Source organism: Numenius arquata, chromosome 3 (genome assembly GCF_964106895.1).
Source record: "Numenius arquata chromosome 3, bNumArq3.hap1.1, whole genome shotgun sequence".
NCBI classification, from domain to species: domain Eukaryota; kingdom Metazoa; phylum Chordata; class Aves; order Charadriiformes; family Scolopacidae; genus Numenius; species Numenius arquata.
Window position 1 is genome coordinate 70,066,012 of NC_133578.1, and position 21,180 is coordinate 70,087,191.

At 38.0% G+C, this 21,180-nt stretch overlaps 1 protein-coding gene across 3 annotated transcripts in view; it reads right to left on the reverse strand.

The window, feature by feature from the left end:
• Positions 1-21,180, reverse strand: part of ZFAT (zinc finger and AT-hook domain containing) — a 75,801-nt gene that overhangs the window by 36,762 nt on the left and 17,859 nt on the right. For all 3 annotated transcript variants that reach the window (XM_074145187.1, XM_074145186.1, XM_074145184.1), the window contains 4 exons: positions 11,961-12,111; positions 10,214-11,682; positions 8,822-9,054; positions 333-420 (listed from right to left, as the gene is read on the reverse strand). In XM_074145187.1, coding sequence (XP_074001288.1) covers positions 333-420; positions 8,822-9,054; positions 10,214-11,682; positions 11,961-12,111 — 1,941 coding nt within the window. The remainder of the gene's footprint in view (positions 1-332; positions 421-8,821; positions 9,055-10,213; positions 11,683-11,960; positions 12,112-21,180) is intronic.

The following is a 21,180-nucleotide window of genomic DNA, read 5'->3' on the forward strand; positions in this document are numbered from 1 at the left end:
TATGTCTCATGGGTTGTTACAGGATGTCTATATGACTAATTCTAAACTTCCCAATGCTTAATTTGAATTCACCTAGGTCCTCTTTTGGAAATGAGTTCTTTGCCAGATTTCTTAGCACAATTACTTGATATACTCCACAATGCCCAAGCTGGAACAATAACTTTTTTCACTCTAAATTCAAACAGCCGCAAACCCAATACAATTCTCTAAACCAGTTAGATGAGACACAGACCCTTCTCCTTCTTTGGAATGTAACCACATTACACTGCTCACTCTAAACCTTTATCCATTTATTGCAATAGACTGAGAAATTTTCCTTGGTTTTCTCTTACCAGGGTGATTTGTCTTGATGTGCGATTTTATAAGTCGATCTTCAGAAAATGACTCCTCACACACAGGACAGGAATAACTCTTTTTATCCTTAAGCAAGAAAGAAAGAGAGAGATTGCATTATCAGTCCACTGCTGTAATCACTACAGTCATTATTCAGTAATACATGGTTCTCAACAAAGTTATAATTGAAGGTTCAGTTTTTAAGGAAAAAAATGAAGATATTTATAGTGAAATAAGTGAAGGAGAACTATTAAAGTATTCTAAGCACATCATTAATCCTCATGAATGAAGGGCTCCAAGTTACAGCACACCAGAAAACGCACAATAAATGTAAGCATTATCTTCTGACTGACTCTTTAGAGAATCAAGAGCTGAAAGATCAAGTCACACAACAGAAGGAAACATATTAGATGTAAGCAGTAATATTCAGGGTTTTTTTTCATTTTTTTCACAAGTCCACCCTTCTGAAACATAAAAGGTTTATTATTCTGAAGACGTCCACCAGTATGTGTATTTATAACGTTACTTAATGGCCTGAAATGGAGCACAAGAGTTAACAATGACAGATGCCATAACTTATTCAGTGTCTACATTTCCAACTACTTTATAAATATTCAGCTTTTTATGTATTACCAATAAAGTATTATTCTACTATTTTGATTTTAAAACTTATAGACTACTCTGACTTTTATCAGTGTCACTCGTGTTATAGATTTAACACCATCAAACAAGTTAACTGGAGAGTTTTGATGCAATTTCTTCCTATATGCAATTCTACTGTAATTGTAATTTCAATGTTTTTACAAATGTAACTCCACATAAAAATGTAGGACTTTTCTCCAGTAATTGGTAAGTTACCCAATTTGAGGGTGGCAGAGCCCTGGAACAGGCTTCCCAGAGAGGTGGTGGAGTCTCTGTCTCTGGAGACATTCAAAACCCACTTGGATGCATTCCTATGCAACCCGCTCTAGGTGGACCTGCTCTGGCAGGGGGTCGGACTAGATGATCTCCAGAGGTCCCTTCCAACCCCGTATCATTCTGTGAGGTTCTTCTTTCCAGAAATACTTGCTGACACAACAGCCTGGATGCTCAATCAAGTGAGTGGGTCATTTAGTCACCTCTGCACTGACCAAATTAACATATGAATGGATCATCAAAACAGCGGATGGAGTGAACAAAGTCTAATTAGTCTTGACAACTAAGCAGATGACCAGATAACATATTGCCTGGTGGGAGATGTGTACCTACCAAACTACCAAGAGATCACTTGTAAAAGGTGAGCTGAAGCTTACAGAACAGATATTTCACTAGTCACTTCAAGAGGACAGAAAACTTCTCAAAGAGCATGGAAGGAAAATTACTGTATCAAAAAGAGACAGACACTCCTGTGTTAAAAGAGAAATACAGAGTAAAGAGGAGAATAAAAATCCTGGACTCTACTAGTTTCTGACCCAAGACCAAAGAGCATCTCTGAATAGCAAGGAAAAATGTACAAGGAGATTATTATTGTCTATACACCACAGTTATACATATATAAATGGCCATCCCTTTTAAAAAAAACAAAAATTGATGAATTTTTATTGCAAACAGGTTTTGGCATATGATACAGGTATTTGCATTCAGTATCATGTACCTCTGAGAAAGAAATCCCTGTGTTGAAGCACCTACAAGTTAAAACCAGAACTAGCCCTAGAACCCATGGGCTGAAATAGCAATAAATAATCTTATGACAGTAAGATATGGAATATGAAGCTCCTGCAGCCATTAATATGGCAATGGCACAATTCTGCCTGTGCTGTTAGAAGGTCATTTGCACCTGGGGATGGCTCCAGGGACTGGGGATGGCAGCTCCTAAAGGATAACCACCCTGAGCAGAGCAAGAAGAGCATCTTGCTATGATGGACTTGGGGTAGTCACCATTTTGAGCTTTGAGAATCTCAAGTGAAGAAGGAACAGCAGAGAATACCAGCTGCAGCCTACAATGCTGACAAAATCTTCTCAAGAAAAAGCTATTCATTTGTGGAATGATATAACCTATTATCCCTAAACTCACTACTGATGATTTTGGACTTCTAAATAAATAAGTTACTCAAATAAAAAATGGTAGATTAAGTCTAACAAAGCTGTATAGCAATGGTTGCACCTTTTTAAAGACTGGGTTGCATGATCACATTCATAATTTGGCATGTGTAAGGAAAACGTAAACACAGTATCATTTAGGGGCTGCTGAGGGGCCAGCTGAAAATTGTTGACAGATCCCAGTCTGTTCCTCAAAGTTGCTATACAACTGGTTTCAAAATATACAATAAATGAGAAAAAATAAAATTAGTATACTTTTAATGGGCAGTTGGATATTGCTGGTCTTTAATACTCATTGTAGTAATTATTTCTCAGTGTGCTCAAAACACTAGGACAAATACAGCTTACTGTTTTCATAAAGTTAAATAAGAAAAAAACCAACCACCCCCAGACTCCACACACGCTACTTCAAGTAAAATGCTGTAACTGTGACAACTTTATGTTCTTGCTAGTACTCTCAAGGAAGGCAAGGCTCTAAGCCTATGCCTGAGAGAAAATACCAAAATCATCAGTAAATGCATCAAGAGCTACAGAGGAACGCAAAAGTTCAGGCACCAAGAACGTATCTTTCCACATGACGATGGTACCAAAATTTTTCAATAACAAAATACTCCAAACAGCTTTCTTCAAGCAGTTAGAATGTTATCTCTACCAAGTTCTGCAGTAAATGATCTTCAAAAGGGGGATCTTCTGTAGTGTAACAAACAGATTGCATTTCTGAGCACCGAGTGCCTTCAAAGCATATCTGTCAAGCTCCAGTCTCTCATAGAAAGCATCCAGCTGAAGCCAAACCTTTCAGGGTTGTTCTTCCAGGTCAGCACCACCGACTTTTGGAGCTTATGTTATTAGTTTTGAATGTTTAAGTGTACTTCTGTCACTGCCCTGAGAACTTGTGACAGTGCTGGTCCTTCAGCATAATCCCATCCCTCTCAAAACCAGCCTTTAAGAAATCCTCTCTTGCAAAGGAAGCATTTCAGAGCACCCAGGTCACAACACAGAGCCCCAGAGAAGGTCCCCTCCACCACAGCTTTAGCTCTTCAGAGTGCCCTTGTCATAGGCGGTGACAGAGACGCTTCGAAAGACTTAGACTGAGGTTGTAGTAATACCTTCATCACACTCTCAGCGTGCAAGTTTTCCTCTGGTAAGAATAAAAGTTATTTATCCTGTGCCTTATCACAGCGCCTGCCTTTTAAATACCTTTGAGGGATTTTTTTTGAAGGACACAAACAGAAGCAAAGTATCAGGAGAGACGGATCTACCTTTGCTAGAGACCAGCTGACTACTCCAGTAAGCTACTTACATTTCAAAGTCACTTCCACACCTCCTGAGATTTGATTAATCCCCCTAATAGCCAATTTGAGAAAATATAAGAAACTTGAAATAATTCCAAAATAAAGCTAGCTTTCTGACTGAAAGTACTGTTCACATTCCACAAATCAGGAATAAATTAGTTCCATAAATATTCTTCAGCTCATTGAAAAAAAAAATTAATCTATTATTATCACAGAATTTTCTTGTTTATGCTATGCTTCATTATAAAATAAGACCACTTAAATAGGAATCACAATGCCTTTCTCTTTATATAAATGAATTAAAATTATGCTAAGAAAGTATCAACTATATTGCATTACCAATTTATAGCTCTCTATAGAGAATTTTGTTTCTCTAATGCATGCGTTTCAAGATAATTCAAGGGCTAGGTGTGCTAGTATACAGCCATGAAGAGAAAAATCATGTGTCTGTATATGTAGCATTTAAACTAACAGACCACTATGAAGTTTATTTAACGAATCAAATAGTATTAAATATGACCTACACTGCAAAACATCAGAAACATTCACAACTATTCAATTGCACTCATCAGTAAAGAGACATTCTGATGACACAAATATCTTCTATGTACATAGAATACGTATGATTATATATTGTATGATCTATACAGCAATTCTGCCACTAATTTCCAAAGAGACTGTGTGAACTCCTGACTGCTTCGTTACCAGTTTCATTAATAGTTTAAAATTAAGACCACTGCCCTAATAAAAAGTGCTCAGGCCCAAATAAGGCAAATATGTTACAGAAACCAACAACCCATTCCCCTCCTTTTAGTAGGAGTGACATGATTTTATGAGTAGGAAATAAAACAAGGCTCTATTAAATATTGGTACTCTGAGAGCATTTCCAGCGGAAATTCCCACAATGCAATTAACACAACATTTGATCGTGTGACTTCATAGAGGAATAGAGCGCCAAAGCCTGCTCCTGCACCTACTCAGATCAATAGAAATTTCATTTCTAACATCTCAGGGAACAGAATTAGGCCCCCGAGTTACACTTCTTAGGAGTGAAAATGTCCAGAAATCTTCAGCACAGTTGTTACGATGTTCAAATCAAAATTTTCACAAAAGATTCCTGATTTAAGATGATGTCCTATAAAAATGCAACTTAGCTGAACAGCTCTGATGTACCCAGGAGGCAGCTTTGCACACGTGTGAAGGCGGCTACAGAAAAATTTGCAAATAGTTAGACAGACATTTCTGAAGTCTGGCAAGCAGCAGAAACCACAGCTCACAGAATGACAAGCACCTGCATACGGAACTACTTAAGCATTTTTTCATGAAATAACCGCTAGTAAAAGTGAATGGCTGGCTAATTCCTTTCCTCTCCAGTACCTTGCATTCTTGATGACACAGTAAAGGTATCACAGTCGGACCAGTGACAATCTGAAAATTAACACTCCTCAGGAAGGGGAAACAAGCAATCAGAGCTCAAGTGTCTTGCTTCCTCCCGAAAGCTCTAACTACACTATTACACAAAAGGTCAGCAGCATAATAAAATTTCTAAGCACCCTTTCAAAGACAAGAATCATTTACATCCAGAAATGTACGTGAATGCAGACACAGGCACCTAAGAGCAAGTGGAGGTTCTGGGTCTGAACTCTACTTTTACAGAGGTACTTATCTTGGAATATCCATTACATATATAAATTTAAAATCATTTCAGACACAAACCTCTCCATGATGTTTACCTGCTCAGCATATTGAATATTGTAAAAACCACTGGAGGTTGTAAACAAACTATTGTACCTACATCAGTATTGTTTAGTTCCACAACTGGTCCCTAATGTTACCATTAGCTCAGTCATAACTATAAATTACTCTAAAGTCATTATAAACTCTCCGGCCCTTTCCTAGGTACTATGACATTGAAGTGATTAACAGATGTCATGGTTTGAACTTCTGAAGAGCTCCATAAATGCCAAGAATTGTCAAAAAACACTACACAAATTGTAGAGGTAAAAGACGGGTACTGAAAATCAGAGAATATATGCAAAGTGTTGGTTTTAAATCAAGCCAACCCTCAATTCTCAGACTTCAAAAGTAAAAAATCTTCCCTGTAAAAATGATACGTAGCCAATACTGAGGCAACAGGCAGCACATACACAGTCCCCATCACCATCTCCCAGGGAACAAACAATCCCAAATTCAGTGCAAGACCTGGATGATGCATCGAGAATAAAACGGGTGGCTATACACTGAGTGCCAGGGCTGAACAGTAAACTGCTCTTCATTAACCATCATTTACCCTGTTCACCAAACCAGACAAGGATCCAGTTGAAAAGCAGCCAGAAACAAGGTAAGGAACGACACGCATTCGTACAATGAACTCAACCAAGATTTTGATATCTACTATCTCTGGAGAAGCTTTACGTTTTAACATTTATTAAGCACTGAATTTGCAAACTAAAATTAACATTAAAGTAGCTTTCCACATTTAACTCTGCATAGTTTGTTAAAGTACTCCATTTCTGAATGGGTGAACCTGTTCAGTGAGGTGTGCATCAAGTAAACACACCAAGCAGCGGGCACAAAGGCCAACATGAGAACTGCCAAGTTTAGTTGCTGAGTCAATTCAAATACGAGATTTTTTTCAATCCATTTAAATACGTAAATATATTTGAGGGGTAAGCATCAGCAAGCATAATTCTGAAAGATCTTGCTATCACTCTGTTTTAATTTCTGAAACGCATTTTCTTGGTTCTATTTAATACCATGAAAATGATGCTCCTGGTGGGAGCTGTCAGACATTCATCATGCTTGAAAAACAGGTACTTACATAAGGATATAGGATATCAACTTTTAGGCTCTTTTTCCTTAAATAGTCTCAGACATCATTTACACAGATTTTTGCCATCAGATGGACACCGTAAACATAATAAATTCAAAAGCAGCCTAAGAGAATGTCTATTATGTGAGCCTTCTGCACAATTCATAACAGATTCAGATTCTGTTTAAAATATCTACAGAATTGGGGGACAAAAGGGAAGAAAAAAGTCTTCCCTTTTGTGTCACCTGTTTTGTTTTTAAAGCTCTCCTGCAGTTACAGACGACCAGTACTTAACAAGAGCAGGAGGTGAAGTGTTCTGTTCTATTATAAACACCTTTAAAGTAACTTTAGCAGTTGAAATATTGGCCAAGAGCCCACCTGCTGGCTGCAGAAGATGACCTGAAACCACCAGGCACAGTATATAAACAGCTTTTTTAAGAAGCTATGCAGAAATTGTCCACATCTGGGGAAAAATTAACATGAATCCTTAATTTAAGCATCACATTTCACTAGTAAAAGGAAGCGTGACAACAATATTTATCACATAAGTGACAAACTGAGTTTTTTTTAAGTGAGTTGTGACACTGCTTTCTCATGATTAGGAGGAACGTGTCATGTGTGGTGCATTCTACCAAGGGTCTAGAAGACTTATTTACAAGACAATGACAGTGAAAATAATAATGTCGTATAAAAAATGCAGAAAAGTCCATCTGTGTAAATATTTCCTTGTTCTTAAAGGACAGAAGACTGAGTGCTGCTATTAAACAACTGACATTCTTTTCTCCTCTGCTGGATGAAGAATAAATTCAGAAGAAGGATAAATAGCCTTTTAGATGTATTTTACTGCATAAATTATTAAAAACCCAAGTTGCAAGGACATAGTTCACGCCAATTGTCTTGCATTATCAGTCAAGCAAGTTTAATTACAAATAGCATGTTCGCCAAACATTTTATGGAATCCTAAACTGTACTGCAATACCAGTATCTTCATATAAAATCGTATGAGGTAATATGCTCCACCTAAGCACTCCAGATGGCCTTCAGGAGAGATTACAGTCAGAAGTGGAATAAATTCATTATTCTGGGAGAACAGGCTCTTGCCAAACACTCTTTTCTAGAGGTCAATTTGGAACTTACCTGTATTGACATAACTTGTGGCTGTACGCACATTGTAACCTCTCTGGGTATACACAAGTCTAGACTGTCCCAGATCAATTATACCTTTGCGAGCAGGTATATAAAGGATCCTGCCACGTGGTAGGAACAGAAGTCCATGGCACACAGACCTTTTCTTACAATAGCTTAACCTATTTGGGCTACTCATGGAAAATAATAAAACTCAAGAAAAAAAAAAGCGAGGCAACATTGATGTGTGAAAATCACACACACAGTGTGAAAATAATTGATTTTTCTTAATCTTGCAAGAAAAGCATGTAAATAATTTCACTTCTAAAAATGCATCTTGGTCAACAATGAAGATCACTGTTGAAAGAACAATTCTCATTCCTTAGTTTTAAAATATTTCTTATTCTGAATACCATGATATGTTTTTAAAAACATACTTTTGAAACAAATGCAAGCAGGGTTGGTGTAGGAAACATTATCCCTCAAAAGATTATTCATGTTACAATGCTGGATCAGAGCAAGATCACGAAGCAGTGCCTTGCACAAAGAGGGCTTCCAGTCTGGCATGCAGCCCCTCGCGTGGTCTCAGAGAAAGCATCTAAGAGGGCACCTTGAAGAAGTAAACCAGACCTGGTTTTAATACAATGGCATTCAGAGCTGGAAGGCTTACTGAGTAAGATAGGAGCCTTTAAAACGTGATCTCTTCATCTTTGTAACCACAACAACAAATGACAGATGTTCAAAGAGACTGGCTGCAACTAGCTGGAGCTAATGGGAAAAAAAATTTCTTCTCAGCAACTTAAACTTCTGTCTACAGTAATTAAGAGAGCAACATATTTTCATTTTACCACAGTCATCTATTTATAAAGGAAGGGAACTCAGGTCCATGGAACGAAGTAAAGTAACAGTACCAGACCTCATTTTTCTCTCTCAAAACCCAAAGAATCCGAGAATACTGGGAAAACTAAAGGGAAAAAATGGATACAGACATCTGCTGGATACTACTACAAGATGGACCAAATATCTAGTTTCTGTAACTCGTGTATTCCCTGCACAGAATTATGCAGAGAGCACTCGGGTAAGAACTTTTACATATGTCTTCAAATACCGCCACACGATCCCAAACACTATGATGACAACACTGAATTTAGAAAAACGTACCGTTTTGCTCATTACTCACCATTTCCATGTGAACTTTAAGATGTGCTTGGAGCTTGTATTTATCTGGAGTAGAGTAGTCACAATGTTCTGTGGGACACTTCAGCAAAATGTTACTGTGTTTCTGAATGACGTGACGCTTAAGGCAGTTTTTGGTGATGGAAGAATAATTGCACTGGGAGCAGTAATATAAATGCTCTCGAGTATGCGTACGAACATGCATATCATAATGTACTTGGTACCAAAACAACTTGCCTGAAAATAAAATTAGACATGAAGAAAGTAATTTCTAAACAATTGTTAGTGAAAATTCCAGTACATACCCAATTTTCTGTTTGAATCCTGTCTCTTTTGTCTTTAATGAAAACTTGTCCTAAAGAACTTCACTACTGAAAATATGTTTACAAAAACCACTTTTCTCTAAAAAGATGTCTTATGTCCTCAAACAGCCTAACAAGGGCACCTTTAAAACATACCAGTGATTGTTTTCCTAATGAGAAATTCCATTAAATCTCATCTCCTATTCAAAGATTCTGAAAGCAACTGTACACTGAAAGAGACTAGCAAATTTTTTTTTGTTACTTCCTTTCATGTTATTCCTTCCTAAAAGCTCTTCTGACATAATGGCACCAAAAAGAAAAAGTGCAGAGCAATTCATCGAATATACAATGTTACGGGCTTCCAAAACTTTCTTTTTTTCCAAACTTTGATTCCTTTCCCTTCTCAAGAATGAAGGCTACAAGATAAATCCCAAAGTGTTTCTATTTATGTGAACACATTTTTTTTTCATTTAGAATACATGAGAATGGTGTACTCTTCTCACTTCCATAAATATAAGAAAACAACCACAATCAGAACAGTCTTGATCCGATACTACATAATGAAAATTTTCATTTTAAAAAAACTCATTCACAGCAAGTACATGAAAATATGTCAGTACACATATCTATTGTAAAGAATGTATATTATTACACCTCCTCCCATACTATGTGAAAAAGACCCTGAATTTTAGACGAAACTGATAACGGAGCTTAAGCGTTAAATCATGGACTGACACGTCCTGACCACATGCCTAAATCTGACATGTGCTTGGCCCCAGTGAAAGTTATGAAGTGGGGAGAGGCACATGGACAGAAATAATCTAATTCTATCAAATTTCACACCAACAGAAAATCGAGCCTAGCAAAGCATTGCTATCCTATATTCCACTACTGGTTTTTTTGATGAGATCTGAGTCATTTCATACCATTTGTGCAGCACAAAGTAAATCTTGTTGGATCCCAGAATCCATACAAAATTAATACTGCTACAAAGATACACAAATACATCCAACACTATAAATCTGAGAAGCAAGAAAAAAATGGCCCACTACATAATGTTTAAAAAAACCCAACATAATTTTACTGCTCCTTACCGCAATATTCACATTCTAAGTCTCCATAAACCTTCCTTATCTTCTCACACAACTCGGTGTTCATTTGTCTCTTCTGCAAGCTGTCCAAGATCTGCATAAAGGCGACAGCTCCACTCCCGCCGTCTGATGTAGCTGCACTGGAAGGGGCTGCCTGCGGACCGACGGCCGCATTAGCTTCTGCTGCTGGCAAAGGGTTTGTGGTTCCTGTTGAATTTTGACTTGGTGGATTGCTCGTTTCTGACTCACTAGAAGGAAGAGACTGATTTCTCTCTTCGGAGACTGAAAGGTTCTCAGTCATTGCATTGTTCTGACTTGGATTTGAACTTTTGTCTTCAGACAGCAAAAGCTGAATCTCTTCCCCCTGCTCATTCACAGAACTGCAGTGATTAACTCCCTCTTCAACTGCAGGAGAAACTTTTAACTCATCGGAACCAGAAGTACCGTTTTTGAGCAGAAAGCAATCTGATGCTACACAGGATCGAATGTTTGGGACTGCTATGTCTGTTGTCTGACACAGCATCTCTGTTACATTTTCCACCGGAGGATTTTCAAATCCTAACAAAGGGACTGTATCGATTTTTAAGTCACCATTATGTTGACCATTATGGTTTACATCTGCAGCTGTTGATTCACCTTTACAAGCAGATGGTTGCGGTGTGTTAGTAGCATCAGTACTCGTGATGGTCAATTCAGCTGCATTTTGGGCTGGCTGTTCACCAAGGGCTTCTGGCTGGATATCACCTCCCGGCTCAAGGAGGCAGAAACTCTGATTGATAGAACTGTTAAAAACAGAAGTCTCCTGCAAATCTGTGTGGGCTTCCTTGATGTGAGCACGGAGTCTTACAGAACTGACAAATTTCTTCAGGCACACAGAACACACGTATACAAAGGGGTGCTTTCGCACATGAAGCTCAAGGGCTTGGTATTTAGTGGCTCCATGACCACAGAGCTCACAAGCAAAGGGTCTTTCATCACCATGAACAAGCATGTGACGGTCACGATCGAGTTCATTTTTGAATTTGCGTTCACAAATATGGCAGTCATAAAGAAGTTGTCTTTTGCCCTCTCGCGTCATCAAGCGAAGCTCATCAAAAACATCCTTCACCTTTTTATCTTGAAGGTCATGTGTTTCCTTAATATGCTTGATCAAATTTTTAACATCTGAGTATTTCTTTTTGCAGAAGCGACAATGCTGCTTAATTTTCTTATGAACTCTTTCAATATGCACTTTGAGGTGGCCTTTGCTGAGACAAGTGAACGTACAATAATCGCAGCTAAACTTCTCCCCTGTGTGTTTCCGCATGTGAACATTAAGGTTGGCTTTGATGGCACTGGCGTAACTGCAGTAGGAACACTTGTAAGGTTTTTCATTTGTATGAATCCTCAAGTGTGCTTGGAGGGAATGTTTAAATTTGAAGACTTTGTTACAGTATTCACATGTAAAAATCTTCAGTTGAGTTGGACCCAACCTAAAAGAAACCAAACCAGTTATATTTACAATACTGAAACTTGGTGACATACGTCATCAAAATTTTACTAGATATTCATAATGGCAGAAACGTTTCCTTTAATTTATTTAAAAAAGGTACTCTCCACAAGCTTTTTAAGTTCTACAACTTACGCACAGATTATTTTCAGCTCTTCCTTTATTTAAAAGGCTCAGAAAATACTTCAGTTTCACAAAATGGAGAGGGAAGCCTTTCATTCATATTTTGCATGAACACAAATGTAAGCACTTCAAAATTACCTGCTTGATTTCATTGCCTGTTCATATGGGGTTTGCTGAATGGCATATTCTTGGTATCCTCTTCGTTGTGATTGGTCTTGAACTGTTGCCTCTGGAGTTGTGGGTTCACTTTCTTGGGGAGCAGCCTCAACGGGAACAATTTTTGTGGCTCCTAAAAGCAAGAACAAAAAAAGGTTCATTGAAAATGTCATATTAAAACATGCATTGTCTATGATATACAAGTGTAAACAAAACATTAAACTGTGTAATAATTAGTTCAACTATTTTAGTTTCTGTTGTTAAATTCATGTTCATAAAATGATGGATACACTTCCAGAAGACGTTAGTACTTATGCCACAGGATCTGCTTAAGTAACAGGTCACAACTTCTAGTTGTGTCTAGTGTTTGATGCCTACTATTAAGCCTATATCCAAATATTTCCACCTTTAAAAAATTGTAACTTGTCAAAATGCAATTTTAATTTTTCTGTTTCTGCCTCATGCTACATCCTTCGAAGACTTCAGCCAAGCTGTTTAATCAGTTCTACAACTGAGGCTGGGGAAAAGACACTGGTTACTCTATATTTAAAAGCCTGAACATCTTTTCCTTAAACAGATCTTCTACTGCTTATATTTAGGGACATACTACCACCCCCTCAGAATAAAAGAACATGTTCCATGTGCACTTCTCAATCTCCATTAGAAGCAGGAGTAAAGGGGTTTTAATGAACGCAGTAAGATCAGATTCTATCCCTCAGAGCTTTAGAGTTAGTTGAGGCAAAAATAAGCGTATTTTGAGATGTGACTGAGCTGAGATTATTTAGTTGGGTGTTCTTTATTTTCTGAAAAGTGGCAGGAAAAACTTAATGCTGGGCACCCATAGTTAGCATTGAAGATAATGAAAAATCCATAGAAATACTAATTTACACAGAAAAAACACCAAACCACAAAAGCTCATGTATATCAAACCAAGCACCCATGATTGATTGATCCCCTCCGTTTTAACTCCTTTGTCTGTCTGTAACTCATATAACCCACGTCTTCAACGGGAACACTGTCATCTTCAAAAGTTGAAATTATATACATTTGTATATTTATGTATTTATTCCATATATATAGAAAAATTATATATATATATATTTGCGAAATCTTAATGTTCTACTAACAAGTATTATAGAAAACGTTTGAAAAAAGGAATGTTGCTTTCTGGTCTGATACTGAAAAACAAATAGTAAATGAGGGAGCACATACTGAATAACAAAAAGAAAACAAGACATTGAATATGTAGTAATAGATGAACACCCACCCATCCTAGGATAAAAATATTACAGGACCTGTAATTAAAGATTGTTCTATCATATACTGGGTACAGGCAAGCAAAAGAGGTTGCACGTAAATGTATCTTTGAATTAAATAACTAATTCAACTTCAGGTAAAACTGAAATTTGTAAGTTTCCCTTTATTTTCTTTGTCCTGTATATTACATCAGAATCTAATCTCATTTCAATTCACCTGATTAGAAGCCGAAGAGAAAAAAAGTACAACACATCTTTGTGACAGAGAAAAGAATTTACAATAAGAAGAAATCTGAAACATGAACACCTAGAAAACAAAAGACAGAGTCAACATACTCAACATAATTTTAACAGATTCTCACTGTCATTCATATATAAGTATATACAAAATGAAACACCTGAATAGAAAGAAGAAAGCTCAGAGAATGATGCATTAGCTATTCCTTTAACAAAAGGATGAAATTAATTCCTGTTCCACTCAAAGAGCAGTTCCTGAAGACATTATTTACCAAATATATGCAGTATTAACATAAAGTCTCTGAAACAGCAATTATAAGAACAACAAAACTAAACCACAGAGAGCACACAGTCCAAAGAAAACCAGCTGGTTAGCAAATTACTAAATCTAGCTCCCCTAAAAAAAAAACTTTTAGCCTGCAGACCAGCAAAAGCATCAGGAAAAGGCAGCTAAAGTACATGGGAAAAATCAGTATTAAGTGGGGGCTACCCAACAACATGTGTGAAAGATTTAGGGAAATTAAGCTGAGAAAAGCAGTTCTGTAGACAAGACAAGGGAGAAAGACAGAGATCCTGTGGGACCTTCAGAGTGATTTTGAGTGGAAAATGGAGATATTTTGAAAAGAGACCATTTGGGAGAACGTTAGGCTATCAAAGCTTTTTCTATCAGATGGGACATCAGCCAACTCTGTAAATAAACAAACTGTAATAACTCAGCTGCTCACTGAACTAGCTGGATCTAAAAGTGGCTTTTTTGGACTACTGTTTTCTAATAATGCTTTCAAGTTCTGTATTAAAGATTCTGCCAGTTGATCAGAACTTATCTTCCAAGTTTTCAACCTAAATGTTACCAGAACTTTATCACTTCATCCTGTCACTCCCTCTCCCACAAATGCCACGTTCTCCAGCAGGACTGTACCTCCCTAATTGCACTCTAGTAGCCCAGAGAGACAGGAACTTGTTGTTACAGTACAGGAGACGTGGTTCAATCAGTGAGTTCAACATAAAGATGATAAAACAGACATTAGACACCAGACTAATGTTTCTGTACTTCAGTATTTTTAAAATAGATGCAAATTCTTCCATATTTAGAACAACTCAGTTAAAAGAAAATAGATCTTGAACTGCTCTGTATGCACAGCTACCTCTTTCAGGCCTCCCATTTCCTGAACGTGAGACGAAAATCCTCATTAAATGCTCTGCGCTGAACCTCCTCTGAGCCCTTCTGCCTTTCAGGATGTTTGAGCACTTCCTGAAAAGTCTGCTGAACTGTTTAATAGACTTTTATACTCCCAGTATAAAATTTTAATCATCTCAATTAGGTGAACTAGGTAAGTACTAACTCACCTGTATTTTGCATACTTGGAGTGGATAGAATGCTCCAGGTCATCCTGGTATTACTGCCTCTAAATTCCCAATGCAATAAGTAGAGAGAAAAATGCCTCTAAAAACCTGAAGAGAGAGATCCAATTCTTCAAACATACTGATAAAGTACTTGCTCACAGTAGGCAATCACACCCCCTCACGTTAAGTGGTTACTTCCTACCATTAGAAGATACGGAAATATTAAGAAACATTAGATGTCTCCATCCACTTCGCTTGGGATGCTGCCTAACTATGGGCTACTAATGGCCCAGTAGCCACAGCAATCACTACTATATCACAAACTAATGACTAACATGCACGCCTAGGAAGTGAGAAACTTTTGGGTTCTAAGCTCTACCCAATGTAATATATAGTAAGCCCATGTAATCCCACATCCCAAAAAAATGCCCTCAGTATCTGTGTCTCTAAAAGCAGCCACAGGCTAGGAAAAAGTCCAAGAACAAGGCAAACAGACACAAGTTCTGGTTTTCCATTAAAAATACCATGTGCCAATAAGGAAGATATAAGTTTTCCTGTTTCCCTGGACAATCATTTCAAGAAGTCAGAGTATATAAATACCAGGGGGGGCGGGGAAAAAAAGAGGTTAACTGCACTGATCATTTATTTCTACAAAATCCTTCATCCAGCACTATTATATCTCTATTTTAAACCTAAAATGGAATTTAGTTTACTAGACTTATGTCTTTTGCTTTCATCTTTTCAGTAGTATCATCTGTTCGACGCAAATCTGCTCTAAGGGTAATAAGATTTGAGTTCCTCATGACATTCCGACAGCAACTTCTACAGATAAGCATTACCCAGAGTACCTTATCTCTGGCGCAAACTCAGCGATGGCCTCTAATCTCTTACTGTCTGTCCCTTAGAAAAGTGGCTTCCCCTTCACCAGAGCTCTCCAATATTTATCAACAGTCTAAAAGGTAATCACAATGGAAGGAATTACTAGGAATGGATCAGAAATAAAACAGTAGTCATCATCAACCAAATTCCTACTCAAATCCAACTAAATTCCTTGAACCTCCTACAACTTCCAAGTATGGACAACAAAAACGATACGGATGAAAACAGTAATAAAACCAGAAGTATTTTGTTCGGAAAAGGGATATGTATCTCAGAGACTTTCAGCTTGGAAAAGAGATAAATGAAAGAGGAGTATCAGAAAGACCTCTAAAATTAGCAAGCGAGTGAAAATTAGTGAAAAAAGTGTGAATAATCATTCTCTCTCAAAAAAAACCTACCTCTCACTGCCAAAATAAAGCTTAAAAAAAGAGGAAGAATCTTTTAATATTTTTATAAGTTAGTCCACCATGACATTAAACATATTTTTACTGGGACAAGGAATCAGAAACACAGACCTGTGCATGGTGAGATGAAGATTACCACTCCTTTCAACAGAGCTGGACATTAGATTGGCTGAGCTAAATCAATCTATAGCCCCATGATAATATAGATACCTGCTCACATTCAGAGGGGAAAGCTTTAATTTGCCTAACCTTGCTTAATTCCGCATTTCCTTTAATCAACATAAGGCTAGCTTCTTTTCTCCGGCCCTCCACTCAGCTGCGTGTTTGTGATGCCTTAAAAGTGCCAGCACTTGAGTTCATGAAGAGGATCAGAGAATGCATCTGGCTAAAATCCACACCGTGTGTCTCCTTCTGCAAACATATAATCAGTTTTCTAGTGTTTTTACCACACAACTCCATAAACATGTACAATGCTCCAAAGGACAGGAATTAGGGGCCGGGGGTGAGAGGACAGCACTGCCCCTGGGACAGCAGTTGGTACCTCCTGGGCTTAAGGACTTCAGCTACTTCAAAAAAGGGGTAGTCTCAATCCTCCTCCTTTCCCCTGAAAGAATCCTTTTGGCACCACTTTCCAACTTTCCAAACTTGCGCAGCCCCAGTGTGAGATAGCTCAGTTAGTGAAACTGGTAGATAAAAAAATCCTCTGATAGAGAAAACGGGCATGTGCACGTGTATTTATTTTGCCACTTTTTTGAACCAGTTTACCACAGGCTGACACAAGCACATCTGCTGGTGCGAAAAAGGGGAAGTGAACTGGGAAATAAGAGACAAGCAGGAAAGCTTCCTTGGCAGCAGTCTGATATTAAATCCATTCAGATGTGTCATAAAGCCACAAACATCATTCTGTGAGCTCAAAAAAAAAAAAAAAAAAAAGTCATCTTCAACAGAAAAGACTGTCATCAGTTAAACTAAGTGAGGCCCAAAACAGTGCAAAACAACATTCCTCCACTTCTTCCCCGCTTCCCAAAATCTCGATGGGAGACGGAACCAAGTGTTCGTAAATTGCAGTACAGGGTACAGCAGGAGAACACAGCTGGCTTTTTACGGATAGTGGTTCCTCAGTGGAAACTGGGGAGAGAAAAAACCTGCAGAGTGCTGTATTAAAAACTTATAGGATAAAAAAATACAGCTCCTTTAGAAATGAAAAAAAATGTAATTAGCATCAAGAATTTAAATATTTTATGCTATTTTTGTGTATCTCGAGCTCTACCAAAAAAAACCAAGAATCCTACCATTGACCATCTTCACAGGAACTTAAAACAACTCTACTACTAACAAGCTGAGTCTTTAAAATATTACAGGACTCACATAAAACAGCAATTTAAATGTTCCAAGTAGACTCTCTCCTGAATCAAACTAATTAAACATGAATAATAAATTGGTTTTAGAAGCCTGGATATTATTACAGAATTTAAACATGGGAAATAAAATACATAAAAACCCAGAAGATTGAATATTTGGCAGAGTTTACGCACTGGTTCTTAAAAATAGACTATGAGTAAAAGTATCTGCCATTCACAACAAAGTATTTTTAGATGCTCATATAATTGTAGTCATTCACTCTCATTCTTAATTGCGATGCTTATGAAAAACTGTACTTCGTTTAATCTGATACAAGGCACCTGTTCATGAACACAGCACACCCCCTCTTCAAGGTCTCTGGGTCCCTCCAGTTTTAGAATCATAGAATAGTTTGGGTTGGAGGGGACCTTAAAGATCATCCAACCCCCTGCCGTGGGCAGGGACACCTTCCACTAGACCAGGTTGCTCAAAGCCCAATCAGACCTGGCCTTGAACACCTCCAGCGATGGGGCATCCACAACTTCCCCTGGGCAACCTGTGCCAGCACCTCGCCACCCTCATAGTGAAAAAATTCCTCCTAATATCTAAATCTCCCCTCTTTCAGTTTAAAAACATTACACCTTGTCACATTGCTACACTTCCTCATAAAGAGTCCCTCCCCACCTTTCCTGTAGGCCCCTTTAGGTACTGGAAGGGGCTGTAAGGTCCCCTCGGAGCCTTCTCTTCTCCAGGCTGAATAACACCAACTCTCTCAGCCTGTCCTCAAAGCAGAGGTGCTCCAGCCCTCTGATCACCTTTGTGGCCCTCCTCTGGACCCATTCCAACAGGTCCATGTCTTTCCTGTGCTGAGGGCTCCAGAGCTGGATGCAGTACTCCAGGTGGGGTCTCACCAGAGCAGAGAAGAGGGGCAGAATCACCTCCCTTGTCCTGCTGGCCATGCCACTTTTTATGCAGCCCAGGATATGGTTCGATTTCTGGGCTGCGAGTGCACATTGTCAGCTCCTGTCCAGCTTTTCATCCACCAAGTCCTTCTTTGCAGGGCTGCTCTCAATCCACTCACCACCCAGCCTGTATTTGGTGCCTGGGATTGCCCCAACCCAGTGCAAGACCTTGCACTTGGCTTTGTTGAACTCCATGAGGTTTGCATGGGCCCACCTCTCAGGCCTGTCAAGGCACTTCCAACATCTGCACAGAAAAAATCTACCGCTTTTATTTAAACAATTTACTCTGTGGGTTAATGCAAGCTTTCAGATTCCTAAAGCTGTAAATCTATTACCTTTCATCTGCTTCACAAGTAAACATTATAAAAACCAACACAGGGAAAAATCAATGTTGTCCGACTGTCCTTTCTGGTAAGTTAAAAACTAACTGATTTGTTTGTTTGAAGGGATTTTGAAGAGATCAATTTTGTCATAATCTACTGAACACATGATGTAAAGCAGTGTCCCAAACTTAAATAGTGTATAGCAAAATTACAGCAAGCTCTTTACGTGATACTCCTAAAAGCATCTTTCATTTAAGAAGGGAGACATACAACCTGAATATTTCCTCTATATTGTGGATAAAATACAACTAAATCTTATAGCCTTCTCCATTTTTCTAATGGATAGAATGTTTATCTGGTGTCTTCAAGAGGATTTTACTGCATTGGACATGAAATGGGATATTTCCATGCATCTTTAGCGCTAGCTAACAGTTGGCTACAGAATGCTAATGCTTGCAGAAAGATGACTAAGTTTTGATAGTGCTTAAGCACTTCTGAGCTTTATTTCAACTTAATTTTACAGATGATCTAGCACAAAGAAAGCAGGGGAGAAATGTTTTATCTATTCATGTTCTTAAACAGCAGTCTATAGCAATAACTCATCTCTTCAGCACATGATAAATCTCCAGAAAAATGGAAGATCTTTATAAAAACTCCAGGCATTGAAGTATTACTGAGGAAAGGGAACAGCATAAGAATGGCTAGTCACACTAAAATTTAGTTAGATTATGGGAATTAATGAAAAACTAGAAAGAAAATCAATGAAAAATAAATTAAAACATAATTGTATTAAATGAAATATTTTTCCTTTGAATCATCAAAGAGTTAACCAATTATATAATACCTTCTATAATTTCCAAATTCTGAAAAGTAGGATGACAATTCGTAACTTTCTTAACAGCAATGACTTTTTTATTACATAATTCTCGCTGGGATCCTGAATGTAGCAATATTACTAATTGTCAACCAAATAAATGAGAGGACCTTCAAAAATCGTTGCAGGTTTGCATTTGACTGTAAATCCCTTTGGTTCATTAAAGCCTTTTGAATGCAACATGTACTACACACAACTAGCTCCCAAGTTGAAGTCGTTTTAATATTTTGAGTCACTCAAAAAGCATGGGTAGAGAAAACCCGAACTTTTTGTTGTCTGAAGAAAAAAATTACTAGGTAGTAATGAAAGCAACAATCTCCTCTAGATCTTTGCTTCCTCTTCCACAACACGTACTTACTACATTTTCTTACTATTATTTTGTTTGCCTCTTTAGATTAGTTTCCAAAGAAAATGGGTCTTCAATTACACTGCCTACCATGTCTTTCCTTCCTCTCCTGAAAATTGTTCTAGCCCTTGCCAGAAACATAAAGATCTCAAAAATTCTTACAAGTTTCATAGAATTTAGCACCTGGAGGGAAGAAACCCCAATTACAGCATTTCCCAAAAGCCCTGAGGAAGGGAGGATGTGTATATAAATCCATAAATGAACATCTATATGAAACTATTTACTAACTCCGACACAAAGCCCATAACCAGTGGTTGTATATTGCTCTTGCCCAGATGAAGCAGCAGAGGACACGAAGGGAACCTCACGTGTGGCAGTGAGGGGAAAGGACACCAGGATGGGGGAGAAGCTACGTGCAGTGGGAGAGAGGCACAAAGGGTGCGAGACACAGTGGGGAAATGAGTGTTTAGGAACAGCTAGGAAAGAGCCCAGGGTTCCATCACACCAGAGAAAGGGCCCTGGGGTTCACGAAACTAAATGGTGCAGACCTCAAAACACCCTGAAGCCAGGTTTCCACATTTCCAGTGCTCCCCAGTACTCTTCCACCTTCCCCTGTATTTACAATATTGCAAGACCAAATTTTTAACAGGTCAGTGTAAGTCCAAAACCCTGTGTGATGTTTCTCAAACAATGAATGTGAAGGTGTTTTTTACTTCCCTTCTAAGCACACAGGATATCTGCAGGTGAGCTCATCCAGTGTCTTCTATCATCACAATCAGAAATGCATTTTAGCAAACAAAGTCCAAGCACATCACAGATCTCAATATCAAAAGACATTAAAGAACAACACAGAAAACCCAGCTAGTTTCCAACCAACAACAGTAAAATAAATAAATACATTCCAGTTGTTCTGAGAGCTATAAGCAAAACAAATATTCATAAATGTTAGCAATAAGGAAAACGAGAACAATAAAGCTATAAAGCTGAAAATAATGCACAAAACTATTCAAAATGGATTCTGTCAGCCAGGTGAGGTTTATATGAACAGGCAAATGCAAGACTAGTTTTAAAATAAATAGTTTGCTAAGATATTGCAGGTAAAAAATACTTTCCTTTTCCTTGATCACTGATTTTTTCAGTTTCTTCTTTAAAATCACTCACAGACTAAAAATAACTGATATTAATGTAGATAACTTCACCCAGGTCCAGCATTTGTCATAGCTATGAAGATATCTG